The sequence below is a fragment of the Odontesthes bonariensis genome, chromosome 8, assembly GCF_027942865.1.
Source record: "Odontesthes bonariensis isolate fOdoBon6 chromosome 8, fOdoBon6.hap1, whole genome shotgun sequence".
Lineage (NCBI taxonomy): Eukaryota > Metazoa > Chordata > Actinopteri > Atheriniformes > Atherinopsidae > Odontesthes > Odontesthes bonariensis.
In genome coordinates, this window is record NC_134513.1 from 26,074,327 (window position 1) to 26,095,201 (window position 20,875).

The following is a 20,875-nucleotide window of genomic DNA, read 5'->3' on the forward strand; positions in this document are numbered from 1 at the left end:
CAATTAATACACCCATGTGTCTCCATTTACACGAGTGGATATAAAAGCAGCGCAAAGTGGTGCAATGCATACCATTAAAAACAATGGCTGCTTTAGCAGTATTAGAAGACTTTGCAAATGGTGCAATTCGAAGAGAGCGTGTGTTCACTACAACAGAGAGGATTAGCTGGCACATGATGGCGACTGATTACTCATTAGCCGTTTTGAGGGAAGTCCTCCTGGAACTGTGCGCAGAGCTGCGGCCGGCGTTGGAGCGCAACACAGCGAGGAGCCATGCGCTGCCTGTGCCCACAGGTGATGTGCACACTGGGGTTCCTATAGCAACCGGGGCATTCCAGAGGGAGCTGGCCAACCGATTGGGACTGTGCCAGTCTACCCTGAGCCGAGCCATGCCAGCCGCGTGGGACAGAATTATCCGCATCTCAGCCACGTATATCAAATTCCCAACTGGCCAACATTAAAGCTCAATTTGAAGCGAGAGCCGGTTTTGTAATCGGAGCTATCGACTGCGCACACATTGCTATAAAAGCGCCATCACATGATGCATTTGTATGTTAACAGGGAACATTTTCATTCATCATATGTATTTTCATACATATTTTCATCAGATCATATGTGATGCGTAAATGCAATTAACCAACATTGTGGTGAGGTGCCCTGGTTCAACGCACGATTCATACATTCTGAGTAACAGCATCGTTGTAAACAGACTTACAGGGTGGCACTGTGCGCGATGGGTCGCTTCTTGGTGAGTAACTTCATTCTTGTAATTGTCCTAATATTATTCCCCGTGACGCGCATTGAGTGTGTGCGCCCCCAACTTCTATCCCGTCTTCACAGCATCATTATTATATTATATATATTAGTCGGTGGTTAAAGTTAGTTCCTTGCTGTTTTTTGCTGGTTAAACTTCAGTTTAAGATCTTTCTAACAAGCCCCTCGTCTCTGTGGGCAAATGTTAATAACCCCGTGCGTAAAGTGTGAAATGTCTTAATCAGCCTCGACTTTTCCCCGGCGCACTTCTGCACGTTACTGTATGAACACGCTGTTGTAAGTTATACAAAAACATCGGTATTTAGCTTGGGGGTAATCAGAGTCGCCCACATGAGCTCCCACCACCCCAGAGAGAGCAGTGTCACCCATAGTTGCCCCGACTCTCTGTTCAAACAGAGTCGGTCCCCCCCCCCCCCCCACCCGCCTGTTTTGGCCACACTGCAGCGGTGCGCAGCCAGTCTCCGCTTCACATCCACCTTAATGTTGGACCACTTCTTCTTCACCTCTGCTTGTGTGGCTTCTCAGACCCCCCAGCATTGACAGCCTCAGGCTCTCCCACCCACTCCTCTTGTGTTTGCCGGAGGACAGCGTGCCAAAGAACACATTTTTGCGGGCCTTCACTTCAGAAAGTAGCACCGACATCTCGCTTTCCGTGAAGTTCTTCTTTTTTCCCGTCTTATTCATTCTTTTTTCTTTATTTTCTGACCGTACACAGAGGGGAATCGCAGGTGCAGGGCTCGTTTAAATATGATTTGCGTATTTAAGTAGGGGCGTGGACAGGGAGGAGTCGGGTGCTCCGACATGTGCGCTCAATTCCACGTTGATTGGGATGTCCAAACGAAATGTATTTGGATTAATGCGTGCGCACAGATTCGTACATCCGACGTTGGAGGGCATTTGGGTTTGAGCGTACGCCATGTTTCAGTAGGAAATCCCCGCAAGTCTTTGTACATGAGGCCCCTGGAGTCCTTAAAATCAGATGCAGAGAAAAGGACTCTGAACAAGCTGCTGTCCATCATGTACGATGAGCAACTGTGATTTGTGCTGAGTGCTGACAGAAAAAGCTGACATTAACAAAGTGTGTCAGTGCTGCAGGTTATTTTCACCAGCACTCATGGAAATTTAGTGTGGAGGAGGTGTCTAAGAAAGGATTGCAGTTCCCACAGTCCCTGAAGGCAGCATGATGGGGGTCTCTTAAGCCTCCTCTGTTATTCTGTCAGTCAGGATTTAACACCCCTGTCAGCTGACGTCCTAAAGTCCAAAAGTTTGAAAGTGAAAAAACGGATCAGAAGGTGGAAAAAAGTTCAGAATCTGACAGAAAGTTTGGGAATCTGAAAACAGAAAACATCTCAAATATGAAGAAATGAGACTAAAGTGGAAATAAAAACACTATGAAAGAAGAATGAACTTTATATTCAAACTGAAATAAACTTCTGCTGCATTTTTTTTCACTATGAATCTGGTTTTTTGTTCCTCAGAGAAACTGATGAAGCTTCATGTTTCTTATCTGCTGTTTCTCAGCCTGCATTCACTCACATGCTGCTCACAGCAACTCTGAGCTCTTACTGAATAAAACAGCTGGGAACAGCTCCCATACAGCCAGCAGGGGAACAGAACGAAAGTTACGTATGTAACTACGGTTCTATGAATCCTGGATGACCGCCAGAGGCGGTGCTTTCAAGCACTGAATAATACATCTCGCGCATGCGCAGGTCGAGTGTTTATACCAACAACGTCACTCGTGACCCCCTGCTAACCCCGGAGAGCCTATATCTTCCGGCAACATCAGCAGGTCGGTTCCTACAGAATCTTGTCGCGAGTACACGAGGATTCTGAGTGACAGAACGCTCTGGCGGTCATCCAGGATTCATAGAACCGTAGTGACATACGTAACTTTCGTTCTATTTCATCCTTACTGACCGCCAGAGGCGGTGCTTTCAAGCACTGGATGACTCATACCAGAAAAGTCACGAGGAATCCAGCACCTACTCACTTCACTGAGAGGAAGCAGCAGAGTCGGGCAGTAGGACCACAGCCAACGGGTGGGGAGTGGCAACATTCACTCGATAGAACCTGGAGAAGGTACTCGGTGACGCCCATGATGCTGCCTCACATATGTCTTCCAGGGGAACGCCCCGTAGGGCTGCCCATGAGGTCGAGACAGCTCTGGTGGAGTGGCAGCTCACCCCAGCTGGCGGGGGGTGCCCACTTCCCTTATATGCCTGGGTGATGGCGTCCACCACCCAGTGGGACAGTCGCTGTTTAGAGAGCGCACAGCCCCTCCGAGGGCCAACATAGCAGAGGAAGAGCTGGTCCGACTGCCTGATACCGGCAGTCGCGGCCACGTAGGCTCTCAGAGCCCGCACAGGGCACAGTAGGCGTAACCTGTCCTCCCCCTCCGGGGGAACAAACTGTGCCAGGTGGATAGGTCTGTTGAGGTTCGATGAAGACAGCACCATCGGGAGAAAGGCGGAGTTTGGCCATAGGGAAACCCCCGAGCCATCCGAGTTCCACCTCATGCAGGAGTCGCTCACCGACAGAGCATGCAGCTCCCCGACGCGCTTCGCTGATGCGATAGCGAGGAGAAAGGCAGTCTTGGCGGAGACCCACCTCAGCCCTGCCTGAGCAAGGGGTTCAAAGGGAGGCGAGCACAGAGCGCCAAGCACCAGGTGCAGATCCCATGGCGGGGTGCGCCGCACTCGTGGGGGGCGCACCGCCGTGCACCTTTCAGGAAAAGGGACACCAATCTGTGGCTCCCTACCGTGCCGTTATCCACTCGAGCATGCCAAGAGGAAATGGCCGCCACATACACCCTCAGGGTAGCGGGGGACCGGCCGTCATCCAGGAGTGACTGGAGGAACTCCAGAATCCTAGGGACAGGACAGTGCACAGGGTCCTAACCTCCGTCCAAGCACCATGTAGCGAACAGCCGCCACCTCTGTTCATAAAGCGCCCGGGTAGAAGGTGCCCTCGCGTTTAGGATGGTATGGCAGACATCGCCAGAGCACTCAGTCAGCAGCGGGTCGGGCCCTGCAGTGGCCAGACCCACAGCTGCAGGCGGGAAGGGTCGGGATGCCAGATCCGACCCTGCCACTGAGACAGGAGATCCCTCCTGTCGGGGAGGCGCCACGGGGAACCGCTGCAGAGCCTGTGCAGCAGTGGAAACCACGTCCTCCCTGGCCAAAAGGGGGCTACCAACAGCAGCCTGTGGCCCTGCTGGAGGAGCCTCTGTAGCGTAGGGACTATCAGAGGGATCGGCGGGAAAGCATAGAGGAGAACCTCTAGCCAGTCGTGGGCAAGAGCACCCTGGCCCAGTGGACTGCTCTCCTCTGTCCGGGAGAACCAGAGGGGGCAACGGGTCGACTCTTCTGAGGCAAAGAGGTCCACGTTTGCTCTGCCGAAGGTGGTCCAGATATTGAGCACCACCTCCGGATGAAGCTGCCACTCCCCCGGCGGAGGCTTGCAACGGGAGAGCAAGTCTGCCGTCTGGTTGCGTTCCCCGGGCAAATACATTGCCCTTAGGCTGGCTAAGCGTGGTGCTGCCCACAGCAGGAGGTCCCGGGATGCCTGCAGCAGCAGTGCAGACCTGGTGCCACCTTGGTGGTTTATGTGGGAGACGGCCGAAACATTGTCCGACCGCACAAGTACATGTCGGCCCCTCAAGAAAGGGAGGCGCCACACGGCGCCCCACCCCGAGAGGGAGGCATCCGCCGTGACTGTCTCGCGACGGGATGCAATGGAGCCCATGGGCATGCCCTGGAGGAGAAACGGACGCTCCCTCCACGGGGCCAGGGCAAGAAGGCAACGGTGGGACACTGCGAGCCTCCTGTGCCGGTGTCTCCTGGCATCCAGATGAAAGTTGTGCAACCACCTCTGGAGGGGACGCAGCGACAGCAATCCTAAAGGGACCACGGCAGCCGCAGCTGTCAGTGTCCCCAGGACGCGTAAGAACTCCACGTAGTGGAACCGCCTGCCTTTCCGAAACGGGAGGAGGCGGCGGAGGATGTCGTCCACCAGCCGTGGCGACGGGCAGGCCGTCATGGTGACCGCATCAAGGGTCACCCCAAGAAAAACCGTGCTCTGTGATGGGGCCAGGCCACTCTTCGTAAAATTTACCCTGAGGCCCAAACGGGCCACATGGGAAAGAAGACACGTCGTGTCGAGGGCCACCTGAGACTGGGACGGCGCACAGACGAGCCAGTCGTCCAGATACGGCAAGATCTTCATGCCCCGCGACTGTAGGTGCGAGAGGGCTGCCGTCACACACCTGGTGAACACCCGTGGGGAGAGGGAGAGACCAAACGGGAGCACCCTGAACTGGAAATGACGCCCCTGAAAGGCGAATCGCAGAAACTGCCGATGGTGTGGCGCCACAGAACGGTAAAGTAGGCATCCTCCAGGTCTATGGAGGTAAATCACTCCCCTCTGGAGACCGTACGCAGAACCTCTGCAGTGGTCAACATATGGAACCTCAAGGCCTTCAGGAACCTGTTGAGGTTCCTGAGGTCGAGGATAGGTCGGAATCCGCCATCTTTCTTTGCTACCAGAAAGTAAGTTGAGTAGAACCTCCCGGGGTGCAACAGGGGATCTACCGGTTCAATGGCACCCTTGCCCAGGAGGACGAACAGCCCCTGGGCGAGGGCTCGGGCTTTCGCCGGGTCGCGGATGACAGTCATCCTGACTCGGCCATGGTCAGGGGCCGACGTCGGAACTGAAGTTTGTACCCGTGGGTCAAGGTGGAAAGAACCCACGGGTCCCTGGTGGAAGCAGCCCAGTAGCTGAGCTGCTGCTGGGAAAAAAAGCCAACGGTCGGCCCCGTGGCCTCAGCGTCGGGCCCCCGACCTCTAGAGGCTCCAGGGGCACGACGGGCAGTACGTGAGACCTGAGGTTGCCCAGGGGGCAGTCGCTCAGGCGCCCGAAAGGACTGCGCCTGCCGCTGAGCAGGCTGTGGGCGTGAGTACTGGGGCCGAGGGAGGCCCCTGGCCTGTGAGTGGGTGCCGCGCTGTGGGGCAGCTGGACGGCCCCTAGGGTTGCCAGGCGGCGGCACGCTTCTGTGAAGCTCAGACAGCTGCTGTCGGGTCTTCCCAGCTTGGACCGTGCGCTCGAGGGCTTCCAGAGCCGCGGAACCAAACAGCTCCCCCGGTTCCACCGGAAAACTGCGGAGGGTTCTTCTGCAGGCCTCCGAGAGAGGGTACTGCGCCAACCAAACCTGGCGGCGAGCCTGAACGAGAGTTGCCATTACCCGTCCCAACTCCCTAGACATCAGTGCAAAGGCCTGTAGAGAGGCGTCAGTAACACTGTGGACAGAAGTGTCCAGCTCAGTCTCCTGCAGGGATGATGACAGTGCGAGCAGCAGGTGGGACATGGAATTACCCATGCAAGCCATGCGTGCCGCCGCCTCATAGGCCCTCGACAGCAAATCATCCGTAAGCCGGCACTGGGGGCGAGGACCTCGCCTCCTGTCTCAGAGCCTCATCGGGTGAGACGATCAGGGCGGCTATAGTGGGCTCAACCGCTGGCATGCGGTCCAGGCCGAACTTGGATGCGTCCTGCATGGCTGCCAGGGTCCGAGCATCAGCTGTCGGACGGGTAGGGGCCCTAGGGTCCCTCCAGAATGTCTGTAATTCCCTCAGATACTCTTCTGATGGAGGCACAGTTAATTCAGCGGGGGGTGAGGAGTGCCTGAAAAAGGCACTGGCCGAAGCTGGCTGAGCCTGCGGCACGTCCAGCTGCAGCCTGGCTAGAGCCGTACGAATGGCGGCTCCCATAGAGCAGTCCTCGATACCACCCGCAGAGCTACGGGCTGAAGAAAGGGAGCCCGCTGCAGAGGGACGGGAGGCTTCGTCTCCCGGGAACACGCCTGACGCGTAGTCCTGAAACATAGTAGCCGAAGCTGCTATGGAAAACGCATCCTCCTCCGGCCCGCTTAAGGAGGCCGTCGGAGGAACAAGGGCACCTGGCTGGGTTGCCCCAGCCCCAGGTTGGAGGGCCAGGAGAAGGGACTTCATGCGGTCAAGCTCCGCTGTCAGCTGATCCACTCTGGAAGTAAGCCCAGACCCCTTAGCCCTCTTCCCGGAGGTGTGGCCTGCAGTCTCAGCAGGCCGACGCCGGGGTCGGCTAGACCGAACCGGGGCCAGCCGCTGGTCGGGGGTCAACTGGGGAGACAAGGGAGGGCCCAACAGGCGCTCTACCTCAGCCAGCCTAGCAGCTCTGACAGCATGAGGCAAGATACCACAGTTCATGCAGGACTCGTCTGAAAGACCCTGCCTAAGATGTCCGAGGCCAAGGCACGAGGGACACAGATCATGGCCATCCTCAAGCTGTAGAGGAGCCATACAGGCCGAGCAGGAGTGGTTGTCATCCATGTTGGGACCACCAGCTCTATATATATATACACAATATATTTCTGTGAAATATGTATGTAATTATTAATCCAACTATAGATGGATGCTGGGAGAGGGGGGCAGCAAACGCCGCCGTCACCAGGAGAGGGGCTATTGCTGTATTTATACACTGTCTATAGATGGATGCCGGGAGAGGGAGCTGCAAATGGTGCCTTCGCCGACAACCACTATAGGCCACCTGTGCTGGGAGCGGGGGGCGCACGCGCCGCCGTCACCAGGAGAGGGGCTAGTGCAAGTTCTATTAGCTATAGGTGGATGCCGGGAGAGGGAGCCGCAAACGGTGCCTTCACCTACAACCACTATAGGCCACCTGTGCTGGGAGCGGGGGGCGCACGCGCCGCCGTCACCAGGAGAGGGGCTAGTGCAAGTTCTATTAGCTATAGGTGGATGCCGGGAGAGGGAGCCGCAAACGGACCCTTCACCGACAACCACTATAGGCCGCCTGTGCTGGGAGCGGGGGGCGCAAACGCCGCCTTACACCAGGAGAGGGGCAGAACAATAGCAGCAACAAAGAACAAACCGGCACAACCGAGTTGGCCGCTTTAACATAGGCAGGTCACAGTGCCGGGAGAGGGCTAGCAATTAGCCTTCGCCGACAACGTAACTATAAACAGACTGTTACTCACGTGCGGCGCACAGCACCGCGAGAAGGAGCGAGCACGCTGCCTAGACCGGCGCTTGTAACAGCTGGCAATACACTTCATCAGCCGAGGAAAACACCAGGTTACAGACCTCTCCGCAGTTCGTTGCGGTCTCTGAAGGGCGAGCAGCTCGCAGCTTAGACGGGACGTCGCGAGACCACCAGCAGCGAACAATGAAGTAATAAAATGGTTTTGGAAATTCGTCTCATATGCAGACGCGGTAATACCTGCGAGCGACAAGATGAAAGGAACCGACCTGCTGATGTTGCCGGAAGATATAGGCTCTCCGGGGTCAGCAGGGGGTCACGAGTGACGTTGTTGGTATAAACACTCGACCTGCGCATGCGCGAGATGTATCATTCAGTGCTTGAAAGAACCACCTCTGGCGGTCAGTAAGGATGAAATAGAACAGCATGTATCTGCAGTGATGAAGCAGTCCCTGCCTCCCTCCTTCATGGCAGCTCAGTGATCATCCTTTGTGTCTGTGTTGGGCTCACCTGCACAGGGTCGCAGCACTTCACCTGTTCAGCTTCTCTTTGGCTGCACAGCTATCAAACACTGACTCTGCTCCATGTTTTCACACATTTCTCACCTGATGGAAAGCTGCTCACACACACTCACAGCCTGCTTTCCATCTGCTGTTACCTAGCAACAAGTTAGCTCACAGCTTTTCTTCCATCCATCGTCCAATCATGTTATTCTTCTTCTGATAAACTCTTCTTTGTGTTTTCCTCACAGTCACTAAATGTCAGCATCACTTTCAGTTGGACTTGACATTGTGTAACAGAGGGAATTATTGATAGAATTCATGAAATAAAGCTCAACTGAAAGTGATTTCCTTTCAGTTATTAGTGGGAGAAGGTTTTTGGCTGGATTTTGTCATCATGAATGAATCTGACTGAAGATAACTGCTGCTGTGATGAAAGCTGTTTTCTAACCAAGTCAAAGATTGTTCATTTCCAACAGTGTTGGAGGGGAGTTTGTTAGTATCAGCTGATTAACGGGCTTTTGGAGTTTTGCTGCTCCAAACTGTTGTTACTGTTTCAGCCAGAACTATTCACCAACTCTGGAGCTCTAGAAGCATCAGCCAGTGATTCTAGATTTGTTTCTGTCTGACAGATTCACTGTGTTTTCTCATTATTTAATGAATCATCATTTCATCAACTAAACCACTGAAGAAGAAAACAGACTTTACCATGAAGACCAGCACAACTTTCACATCATATTAATCTGAACAAACAACTAAAACATGGTGTCTGACCTCAGAGTCTTCAGTCCACAGTGAGGACTCTGCAGAAAGCTGCGCAGCTCCTTCGCTGCAGAGTCACTGATGTTGTTGTAGCTCAGGTCCAGTTCTGTCAGATGGGAGGGGTTGGACTTCAGAGCAGAGACCACAGAAGCACAGCTGATCTCTGACAAACCGCAGAGCTCCAATCTGAATAAAGAATAAAACATGTGAGCTGAAGCCAACAGGATGCAGGTTAAAACAGTCCAACAGAACAAGTGAAAAAGAGCTCTCATTAATATTAATGACAACATGCTGCTGCTTCAATAAAGACGGAGTGACTTCAGCTCTTAAACTCTGCCAGCTCCACCAGTGGCTCCATCCATACAAACTCATGTTGTGCAGCCAAATGATTCAAGTTTCAAAGAAAACAAACATGTCAGGAGGAACTTTGGAGCAAATGGGAACAAACTGATAGAAATGGAGATCAGGTTCACTGTTTTATTGAAGGTTAAAGGCACAAAAACATGGTGCAGTGATGTTTAATGGAATCATGGAATCAAACTTCTTTAAAGAGTCGACAGCAGCAGAACTTGTTACTGTGACTTGTTGTGTTTGAATATCTCAGTCAGTCCAAACATTACAGAGCCTTAGAAAAGTGTTGGAACCATCCAGAGGTGGACTGATTGATCAGTTTGGCTGATTAATGGATGCTGATGGACGCTTTGACTAACTATCAGAATCAGTCAGGTATTCTGGCAGTCAGGATTTAACCCCCCTGTCAGCTGACGTCCTGGCTCTCAAAGCAGGTCAGCAGCGCTGCGTTTCATCACTAATGCAAACATGAGAACACATCACTGCACACTATATGAAATGGTATCATGGACTTCACTACCACTCAGGAGAAAAATCCATTCACTCATTTTTATTGCGAAGGCATTGGTTGGTAAACTCCCATCATACATCAACTGTCTGTTGTCACACCAAACCAGTTCCTATGGCACTAGGTCAGGAAATAAAATAATGTTAAATATTCCTACTGTACGTACTGTACTAGGCAAGACTTCTTTTAGTTCATATGCCCCATATGCTTGGAATAACCTCCAAAATATCTTAAACTTGGAATCTGTCCCCTCTATAGATGCTTTTAAAAATCTTTTGAATACAACTTTGGTAGAGGAGTGTCACTGTTTTTAGGTTATCAGTTTTATTGTTTTTTTTTTTTATGTCATTCTGTGTCTTTTGTGGTCCCCTGTATTCCTGTCTGTTGTGTGTTTGCTTTTCTTTTCACTTTTTTTCCTTTTTTTAGTGCTTGCCTGTCTGGCTTACTAGCCTTTGTCTAATATTTGTTTGTCTTTATGTCTTATGCATGTGCATATGCCGTCTTGGCCAGGACTCCCTGTGAGAAGAGGTTTCACACCTCAATGGGACCTTCCTGGATAAATAAAGGTAAAAAAAAAAAAAAAAAAAAAGTTTCAAAGTGAAAAAACGGATCAGAAGGTGGAAAAAAGTTCAGAATTTGACAGAAAGTTTTAATCTGAAAACAGAAAACATCTCAAATATGAAGAAATGAGACTAAAGTGGAAATAAAACACTATGAAAGATGAATGAACTTTACATTCAAACTGAAATAAACGTCTGCTGCACTTTTTTTCACTTTGAATCTGGTTTTTTGTTCCTCAGAGAAACTGATGAAGCTTCATGTTTCTTATCTGCTGTTTCTCAGCCTGCATTCACTCACATGCTGCTCACAGCAACTCTCAGCTCTTACTGAATAAAACAGGTGGGAACAGCTCCCACACAGCCAGCAGGGGAACAGAACAGCATGTATCTGCAGTGATGCAGCAGTCCCTGCCTCCCTCCTTCATGGCAGCTCAGTGATCATCCTTTGTGTCTGTGTTGGGCTCACCTGCACAGGGTCGCAGCACTTCACCTGTTCAGCTTCTCTTTGGCTGCACAGCTATCAAACACTGACTCTGCTGCATGTTTTCACACATTTCTCACCTGATGGAAAGCTGCTCACACACACTCACAGCCTCCTTCCATCTGCTGTTACCTAGCAACAAGTTAGCTCACAGCTTTTCTTCCATCCATCGTCCAATCATGTTATTCTTCTTCTGATAAACTCTTCTTTGTGTTTTCCTCACAGTCACTAAATGTCAGCATCACTTTCAGTTGGACTTGACATTGTGTAACAGAGGGAATTATTGATAGAATTCATGAAATAAAGCTCAACTGAAAGTGATTTCCTTTCAGTTATTAGTGGGAGAAGCTTTTTGGCTGGATTTTGTCATCATGAATGAATCTGACTGAAGATAACTGCTGCTGTGATGAAAGCTGCTTTCTAACCAAGTCAAAGATTGTTCATTTCCAACAGTGTTGGAGGGGAGTTTGTTAGTATCAGCTGATTAACGGGCTTTTGGAGTTCTGCTGCTCCAAACTGTTGTTATTGTTTCAGACAGAAATATTCCCCAACTCTGGAGCTCTAGAAGCATCAGCCAGTGATTCTAGATTTGTTTCTGTCTGACAGATTCACTGTGTTTTCTCATTATTTAATGAATCATCATTTCATCAACTAAACCACTGAAGAAGAAAACAGACTTTACCATGAAGACCAGCACAACTTTCACATCATATTAATCTGAACAAACAACTAAAACATGGTGTCTGACCTCAGAGTCTTCAGTCCACAGTGAGGACTCTGCAGAAAGCTGCACAGCTCCTTCGCTGCAGAGTCACTGATGGTGTTCAGACTCAGGTCCAGTTCTGTCAGATGTGAGGGGTTGGACTTCAGAGCAGAGACCACAGAAGCACAGCTGCTCTTTGACAAACTGCAGCGCTCCAATCTGAATAAAGAATAAAACATGTGAGCTGAAGCCAACAGGATGCAGGTTACAACAGTCCAACAGAACAAGTGAAAAAGAGCTCTCATTAATATTAATGACAACATGCTGCTGCTTCAATAAAGACGGAGTGACTTCAGCTCTTAAACTCTGCCAGCTCCACCAGTGGCTCCATCCATACAAACTCAGGTTGTGCAGCCAAATGATTCAAGTTTCAAAGAAAACAAACATGTCAGGAGGAACTTTGGAGCAAATGGGAACAAACTGATAGAAATGGAGATCAGGTTCACTGTTTTATTGAAGGTTAAAGGCACAAAAACATGGTGCAGTGATGTTTAATGGAATCATGGAATCAAACTTCTTTAAAGAGTCGACAGCAGCAGAACTTGTTACTGTGACTTGTTGTGTTTGAATATCTCAGTCAGTCCAAACATTACAGAGCCTTAGAAAAGTGTTGGAACCATCCAGAGGTGGACTGATTGATCAGTTTGGCTGATTAATGGATGCTGATGGACGCTTTGACTAACTATCAGAATCAGTCAGGTATTCTGGCAGTCAGGATTTAACCCCCCTGTCAGCTGACGTCCTGGCTCTCAAAGCTGGTCAGCAGCAAAAGTTTGAAAGTGACAAAACGGATCAGAAGGTGGAAAAAAGTTCAGAATCTGACAGAAAGTTTGAATCTGAAAACAGAAAACATCTCAAATATGAAGAAATGAGACTAAAGTGGAAATAAAAACACTATGAAAGAAGAATGAACTTTACATTAAACTGAAATAAACGTCTGCTGCACTTTTTTTCACTTTGAATCTGTTTTTTTGTTCCTCAGAGAAACTGATGAAGCTTCATGTTTCTTATCTGCTGTTTCTCAGCCTGCATTCACTCACATGCTGCTCACAGCAACTCTGAGCTCTTACTGAATAAAACAGGTGGGAACAGCTCCCACACAGCCAGCAGGGGAACAGAACAGCATGTATCTGCAGTGATGAAGCAGTCCCTGCCTCCCTCCTTCATGGCAGCTCAGTGATCATCCTTTGTGTCTGTGTTGGGCTCACCTGCACAGGGTCGCAGCACTTCACCTGTTCAGCTTCTCTTTGGCTGCACAGCTATCAAACACTGACTCTGCTCCATGTTTTCACACATTTCTCACCTGATATAAAAGCTGCTCACACACACTCACAGCCTCCTTCCATCTGCTGTTACCTAGCAACAAGTTTGCTCACAGCTTTTCTTCCATCCATCGTCCAATCATGTTATTCTTCTTCTGATAAACTCTTCTTTGTGTTTTCCTCACAGTCACTAAATGTCAGCATCACTTTCAGTTGGACTTGACATTGTGTAACAGAGGGAATTATTGATAGAATTCATGAAATAAAGCTCAACTGAAAGTGATTTCCTTTCAGTTATCAGTGGGAGAAGCTTTTTGGCTGGATTTTGTCATCATGAATGAATCTGACTGAAGATAACTGCTGCTGTGATGAAAGCTGCTTTCTAACCAAGTCAAAGATTGTTCATTTCCAACAGTGTTGGAGGGGAGTTTGTTAGTATCAGCTGATTAACGGGCTTTTGGAGTTTTGCTGCTCCAAACTGTTGTTATTGTTTCAGCCAGACATATTCACCAACTCTGGAGCTCTAGAAGCATCAGCCAGTGATTCTAGATTTGTTTCTGTCTGACAGATTCAGTGTGTTTTCTCATTATTTAATGAATCATCATTTCATCAACTAAACCACTGAAGAAGAAAACAGACTTTACCATGAAGACCAGCACAACTTTCACATCATATTAATCTGAACAAACAACTAAAACATGGTGTCTGACCTCAGAGTCTTCAGTCCACAGTGAGGACTCTGCAGAAAGCTGCACAGCTCCTTCGCTGCAGTGTCACTGATGATGTTCAGACTCAGGTCCAGTTCTGTCAGATGGGAGGGGTTGGACTTCAGAGCAGAGACCACAGAAGCACAGCTGATCTCTGACAAACTGCAGTTCCTCAATCTGAATAAAGAATAAAACATGTGAGCTGAAGCCAACAGGATGCAGGTTAAAACAGTCAAACAGAACAAGTGAAAAAGAGCTCTCATTAATATTAATGACAACATGCTGCTGCTTCAATAAAGACGGAGTGACTTCAGCTCTTAAACTCTGCCAGCTCCACCAGTGGCTCCATCCATACAAACTCATGTTGTGCAGCCAAATGATTCAAGTTTCAAAGAAAACAAACGTCAGGAGGAACTTTGGAGCAAATGGGAACAAACTGATAGAAATGGAGATCAGGTTCACTGTTTTATTGAAGGTTAAAGGCACAAAAACATGGTGCAGTGATGTTTAATGGAATCATGGAATCAAACTTCTTTAAAGAGTCGACAGCAGCAGAACTTGTTACTGTGACTTGTTGTGTTTGAATATCTCAGTCAGTCCAAACATTACAGAGCCTTAGAAAAGTGTTGGAACCATCCAGAGGTGGACTGATTGATCAGTTTGGCTGATTAATGGATGCTGATGGACGCTTTGACTAACTATCAGAATCAGTGGAGTTTGAGGCTGATGGTTGGGAGACCTCCCCCATCTCCAGCAGGAAGCTACAAAGCTGAAGCTACAAAGCTGAAGCTACAGATCTGTTCTTCTTCAACTTAAATCTGAGTTACTGCTCTCTGATAAACTGCTGAGCGTACAAATGTCTCCTTCATTCAGCCTCTGTGGAAACAGCTCTGCTTCATTCTCTGAAAGTGAGGAAAGAATTGCTTTGGCAGGTGAAAAAGATGTAAGGGAAGATTAATTCAGACATGTGGAAACACTGAATATTTGGATACTTCCACACATCACTAAATCTTTTAAACTAAAACAGAAGAACTAAAAGAGCTGCAGTGAACTGACCTCAGAGTCTCCAGTCTGCAGTTTGGACTTTCCAGTCCAGCAGACAGATGTTTCACTGCTGGATCCGACAGGTTGTTGTTACTCAGGTCCAGTTGTTTCAGATGGGAGGGGTTGGACTTTAAAGCAGAGGCCACAACTTCACAGTCAGACTCTGAGAGTTTACAACCAGCAAGTCTGTGATGAGAGAAAATGTAAAGTCAGTTCTACTAAAATCAGACAATCTGCACTATAAACACTAACTGAACTCATATTCTAACTGAACACAGTGATGTGAATGTAATGTCCGCTCATGAACATCTGTTCTTCACATCTGTGATTGATCTCATCTCATCTTCCTGTGTTTGACACGACACCATTAATCTCTTCTCAGACCTGAGCACCTTTAAACAGACTGTTCTTCATTATTTTCTCTAATCTGCAGATAAAGAAGGAAATGTGGTGTCACATTTAGACTGAAAACATGTCTGATCTGATCCCAAAATCAGAATAAAGACGTCTTGTTCAGAAAACCATTTTTACATTCTTACATATTTTATATGACTCCAAAATCTTTATAAAAAGTTCAGCTTAGTGAACATTTACAGCTGAAAGACGATCTCTTTGCTAACCACTGTCAGCTGGGACTGTTCAAACCCATATACAGGAAGAATCCACTCTAAGAAGCTTCTAAGCACCAGTTAGCTTCTCCGTGGGTCTGAAAGCTGCCACAGAGCAACATCATTATGTCTCCGTAGATATCAGTTCCAACACTGTATGCTGTACGCTTTGAACTTCCAACTCGTACATTTACATTCTGTGCAAAGGCCACAGTTCATGCCGTCTTCTTAGATGATGGCGTCTACATTTCACTGCAGATCGATGTCTTAATATATCTAATCTGTATATATAAAAGGAAATCATGGACGTCGTGTCCTCCGGGCTAAAGAGGAAAAGGAGCATCCAGACTGTTATCAGAGCGAAGTTCCAAAGCCAGCATCTGTGATAGTGTGGGGCTGTGCCCATGGCGTGGGTAACCTGCACATCTGTGAAGGCGCCATTAATGCTGAAAGCTCCAAACAGGAGCAACATATGCTGCCATCCAAGCAACGTCTTTTTCAGGGACGTCCCTGCTTATTTCAGCAAGACGATGCCAGGCCACATTCTGCAGGTGTGCCAGCAGCGTGGCTTCATAGTAACAGAGTGCAGGAACTAAACTGGCCCGCCTGCAGTCCACACCTGTCTCCCATTGAAAATGTGCGGCACATTATGAAGTAAAAGATATGACAGCAGAGACTGTTGAGCCAAAGTTTTCACAATCAATACCTCCAACAGCCAACGATGAAATAACCTGACTGAGGCAGCTCACACATAAAACCTTCTGCTGATCCAATGATCAGAATTTACCTTTATTTTAATGATCCAGTTCAGTAAAACTTTAAACCCCCAAAATACTTCTTTCAACATATTCCCACAGATTTCTGTTGCATTATTTCCAGTGAGCTGGGAGCTGTGCCCAATCTGTCAAATATTCTCTCCTGTGAGTCAGGTTGGCATGGAAACATTCTTTATGTGGTGATTTCAGAAACTGGCCAGATTTCTTAGCTTCTGGATGTGTTGGGGACTGGCCATGTGGGTGTAAAGCCGGCCCACATGGGAAACAGTGGAAACAGCAGGTTAATGTTGGCTTCCTGCCTCCAACAGTAAGTCTGCTGCTGTGAAGCACATGTGACCAGCAACTATGGGAAACATCTCCAGAACATCTCTGGTGTTCATGTGCAGAAAAGGCTTTTAGGGAACTAAACTACTAATCTACACTGACTCATGAAGTCAATGAACACAACTCACCGAGCCTTTCTGCAGTTCCTCACAGCTGGAATCAGTCTCCTTCGTCCTTCATCTGTTGTGTTGTACTCCTCCAGGTCCAACTCCTCCAGAACCTCCTCTGACATCTGCAGCATGTAGGCCAGAGCTGAGCACTGGATCTCAGAGAGTTCCTTCTCTGATCTGTTCCCTGACTTCAGGAACTTTTGGATCTCCTGATGAACTGAGAGGTCGTTCATCTCCATCAGACAGTGGAAGATGTTGATGCTTCTGTCAGGAGAAATGTTAGACATGCTCATCTCCTTCAGGTTGTTGATGACTCTTTTTATCATTTGTGTTCTGTTCTGTGTCTGACCCAGCAGGCCTGCTAAGAGTCTCTGGTTGGACTCCACAGAGAGGCCATGAAGGAAGCGAACAAACAGGTCCAGGTGGCCATTTTTACTGTTGAGGGATTTCTCCATGACTCTCTTCAGGAAGTCATCCAGAGATGAGTCACTGTAGTCTTCTCCCAGGAAGCTCTTTAGCACCTCAGTGTTCCTGTTGGTGAATCCCAGGAAGCTCTTCAGCCCTTTTTTCTTGCTGTTGGTGTAACAGTGCATCATGTAGACTGCAGCCAGAAACTCCTGAACACTCAGATGAACAAAGCAGTAAACTGGTTTCTGGAAGATCACACACTCTCTTTTGAAGATCTCTGTACAAACTCCTGAATACAGCGATGCCTCTGTGACATCCAGGCCACACTGCTCCAGGTCTTCCTGGTAGAACATGATGTTTCCTTTCTCCAGATGTTCAAACGCCAGCCTCCCCAGCTTCAGAAGAACGTCCCTGTCAGCCTCCGTCAGCTCCTGTGGACCCGTCTCATGTCCCTGGTGGTACTTGTTCTTCTTTCTCTGTGTCTGAACCAGCAGGAAGTGGGAGTACATGTCAGTGGTGGTCTTGGGCAGCTCTGCTCTCTGCTTTGTGGTCAACATGTGCTCCAGAACTGTAGCAGTGATCCAGCAGAAGACTGGGATTCCACACATGATGTGGAGGCTCCTGGATGCCTGGATGTGGGAGCTGATTCTGCTGGACAGCTCTTCATCTCTGAATCTCCTCCTGAAGTACTCCTCCTTCTGGGCATCAGTGAAGCCTCGTACTTCTGTTACCCTGCCAACACACGTAGGAGGGATCCGATTGGCTGCTGCAGGTCGGGAAGTTATCCAGACGAGAGCCGAGGGAAGCAGGTTCCCCCTGATGAGGTTTGTCAGCAGCACGCTGACTGATGACTTCTGTGTGACATCAGACACAACCTCCCTGTTGCTGAACTCCAGAGACAGTCTGCTTTCATCCAGGCCGTCAAAGATGAACAGAAGTGTGCAGCCGGCCAGCTGCTCTGCTGGGAGCTTCTGTAATGTTGGATGGAAAACATGGAGCAGCGTGAGAAGACTGTGCCGCTCCTCTCTGATCAGGTTCAGCTCCCTGAAGGAAAGCAGAATCACCACACTGACATCTTGGTTCTCCCGGCCCTCGGCCCAGTCCAGAGTGAACTTCAGCACTGAGAAGGTTTTTCCAACACCAGCGACGCCGTTGGTCAGAACCACTCTGATGGCTCCCTGTTGCTCAGGTAAGGCTTTAAAGATGTCGTGGCACCTGATTGGAGTGTCATGGAGGCTCTGGATCTTGGAAGCCGCCTCCAGCTGCCTCACCTCATGCTGGGTATGAACCTCTTCACTCTGTCTCTCTGTGATGTAGAGCACAGTGTAGATCCTGTTGAGGAGGATTCCACCTCCTGTTCCATCACTTCCTTCAGTCACATGTTCACATCTCCTCCTCAGACTCATCTTATGTTCACCTAAAACCTCCTGCAGACCAGCATCTGCTGACCAAAGAACAAATGAGACCAAACACAAACACAGTAGATTCAATTCATCAGGACTTGTTCTTCTTTATCTTTCTGACCCCAGTTGAACATGTTTTTGGCTTCACACAGAAAACTTTTCTTTTCCTTCCACCTCTCAGTAAAATGATCAGTAAACAGGAAAACAAGGCTGATGTTAAATGATGTTCCTGATGACCTTTGTGATGACCCCGTGGGTCCTCTTGTGGTTGGTTGTGGTATTAACGAGTGTCTGTCTGTCCTGCTGGGAGGTGATTTCTGTGATTTAGGACACCTGTGGCTCCTTCTGTGTTACTTTGGCTCCTTTAGTCCTGATTTCAGTCTAATCACTCTGCTCTTCTACACAATGTGCTGCCATCTTGGTCATTGTGTTCGTTTAGTTTAATTCAACTCATATGATCCACCTCTGATTTAACTGATTTCCACACCTCGTGATATGAAGGTTGGATTTGGCGTATAAATTCAGTCTGATGATAGTTATTAAAATGATTCTCTAACTTTAATTCATGGTGTGTCTCTTCTGTTGTGTCCATGTGAGTCAGGTCCTAACAACTGTTGTTGTTCTGTTTGACACCACAATGTGTCTGCATTAAAACCATCAGACCCAAAGCTTTGTGTAAAATCAAACTTGATTTCATGAGGTAAAAACACACGTGATGCATCAGGTAGTAACGGGTTAACAGAAATATCTGACCTGGTGCAGCTCTGGTTCTGGATCTTTCTCCACACTGGGGACAGGAGGAGCCTCCTGAGGAAGCAGACTGGTCCCAGTATGAGCCTCCTGAGGGAGCAGACTGGTCCCAGTATGAGGTGATGCACTGTCTGCAGAACCAGTGTCCACAGCTGGTAGAGACCGGATCCTTCAGGACGCCCTGACACAGAGCACAGCAGGACAGCTGCTCCTCCTCACAAACACCGCTCCTCTTCCGCCCTCTGTCAACACATGTCTTCATCACTAAAATAACTTTAAAATAACTCCCTTTGGCATGAACTCTGTTTTTATGTGAATACAAACTCAACCCTTCCTGCAGCAGCATTTTACATTGGGATCAATATTCAGTTCATGTGCTGACTTCACTGTGTGAATATTACTGCTGCTGCCCTACAGAAAACATTTCATTAGATTTTAAATTAATTCTAACCATTTCTACATTTGCTATTTTTAGAATTAAGAAATAAATAAACTCTTTAGTAATCACAAAGAGCCAATAAGTGTACTGACATCACTGACGAACACGTGGTCCTGTTCAGGGTCCATGTTGCTCCTGAACTGGAAGTAGAGTTTAGAATCATTTCAACTAAACTTGAAATGATCAGAATCTAAAAGAAAAAGTTCTGTGAGAGCCAGTGCGCCTGAGCAGGCAGCATCTACCCTCCTGTAAAAAACTTGGGCCACGTCAGATTGTGCGCAGCCATCTTGGTTTGACATCACACTGAGTGCTGTTCTCCCATCTGTTGCCATGGCAACATGAGACAGCAGCAGGTTAACCTCTTTATCAGGACATTTTGTCCTGATAAATGAGGGCCCTGAAGCTTGAGGGCCCTGAAGCTTGAGGGCCCTGAAGCTTGCCCCAAAACTGAAGGAACACACACTGACACCATCCCACTTTGGTAAAATGAAGGTGTCCAATGCCTTACACTGTTTCAGTCATTGAGTGAGCTCCGCACTGCGCTACTTAGTGCATTCAGAAGGATTTGACACAGATCTTCTTACCACAGCGTGGTTCTTAGATTTTTTCAACAGATGGTTTGATCTCATGTCAGGTAGACACCCTGTCTGGCACTGAGTCAGGTCAACCAGGATTCATACCAAGCTGCACTGTCACATCTGCGCTCGGCCATATGGGTGATGAAGAACATATCTATCGGGGCAAAAGGCCATTGGAAACCCGTGCAGTCAGCTGTCGTACTTTCCACATCATCAATTCTGGATATTCAGGCTGAGCTTCTCTCGCAGGGCTTTCCATTCGTCCTGACATCTCGGTTCTCCCAGGACTGCCTGGAAAACCTCTTTGGCTGTATTAGGATGAGAAACCCAACACCTACCACTCTTGAACTTAAAGGGGAACTCCGGGTTATTTGAAGCGCAATCCCATTGCTAGAGGTTGTCAAATACTGACAGTAGGACACAGACAGGTGCAAATCGGCGCTCCCTGTGCGGCGATTGCGCTGTTTGCGCAGCCTGTCATGCTAACCAAATACGTGGTGGCCAATGGGCAATAATAAACCTTCCACGTAAAACAACAACTTGCACACTTGTTACGGCCACCAAGGCACAACATATTTGGAGGACACGAGACAAGATTGAGGGTACAAAAATATATATTTTATTATTAAACTCTCTGGAACTTTAGTTCTTGATTCAGCTGCTTTTGATTTTCTGTGAAGAAAAAGAGAGTTAAACTTCCCTCAGTTTTCCCGTGCCCCAAAAAAAGAAAGAAAA

General features: G+C 48.5%; 1 protein-coding gene across 2 annotated transcripts in view; it reads right to left on the bottom strand.

The window, feature by feature from the left end:
- LOC142385515 (NLR family CARD domain-containing protein 3-like) overlaps positions 1-20,875 on the bottom strand; it is a 56,440-nt gene that overhangs the window by 21,283 nt on the left and 14,282 nt on the right. Inside the window, exons 6-11 of one of the 2 annotated variants that reach the window (XM_075472126.1) lie at positions 19,127-19,365; positions 16,581-18,411; positions 14,757-14,930; positions 13,704-13,877; positions 11,717-11,890; positions 9,062-9,254 (exon numbers count right to left, since the gene is read on the bottom strand). In XM_075472126.1, coding sequence (XP_075328241.1) covers positions 9,062-9,254; positions 11,717-11,890; positions 13,704-13,877; positions 14,757-14,930; positions 16,581-18,411; positions 19,127-19,365 — 2,785 coding nt within the window. Of the gene's footprint in view, positions 1-9,061; positions 9,255-11,716; positions 11,891-13,703; positions 13,878-14,756; positions 14,931-16,580; positions 18,412-19,126; positions 19,366-20,875 lie in introns of those variants that run through there. The other variant, XM_075472127.1, reaches the window with a different exon arrangement.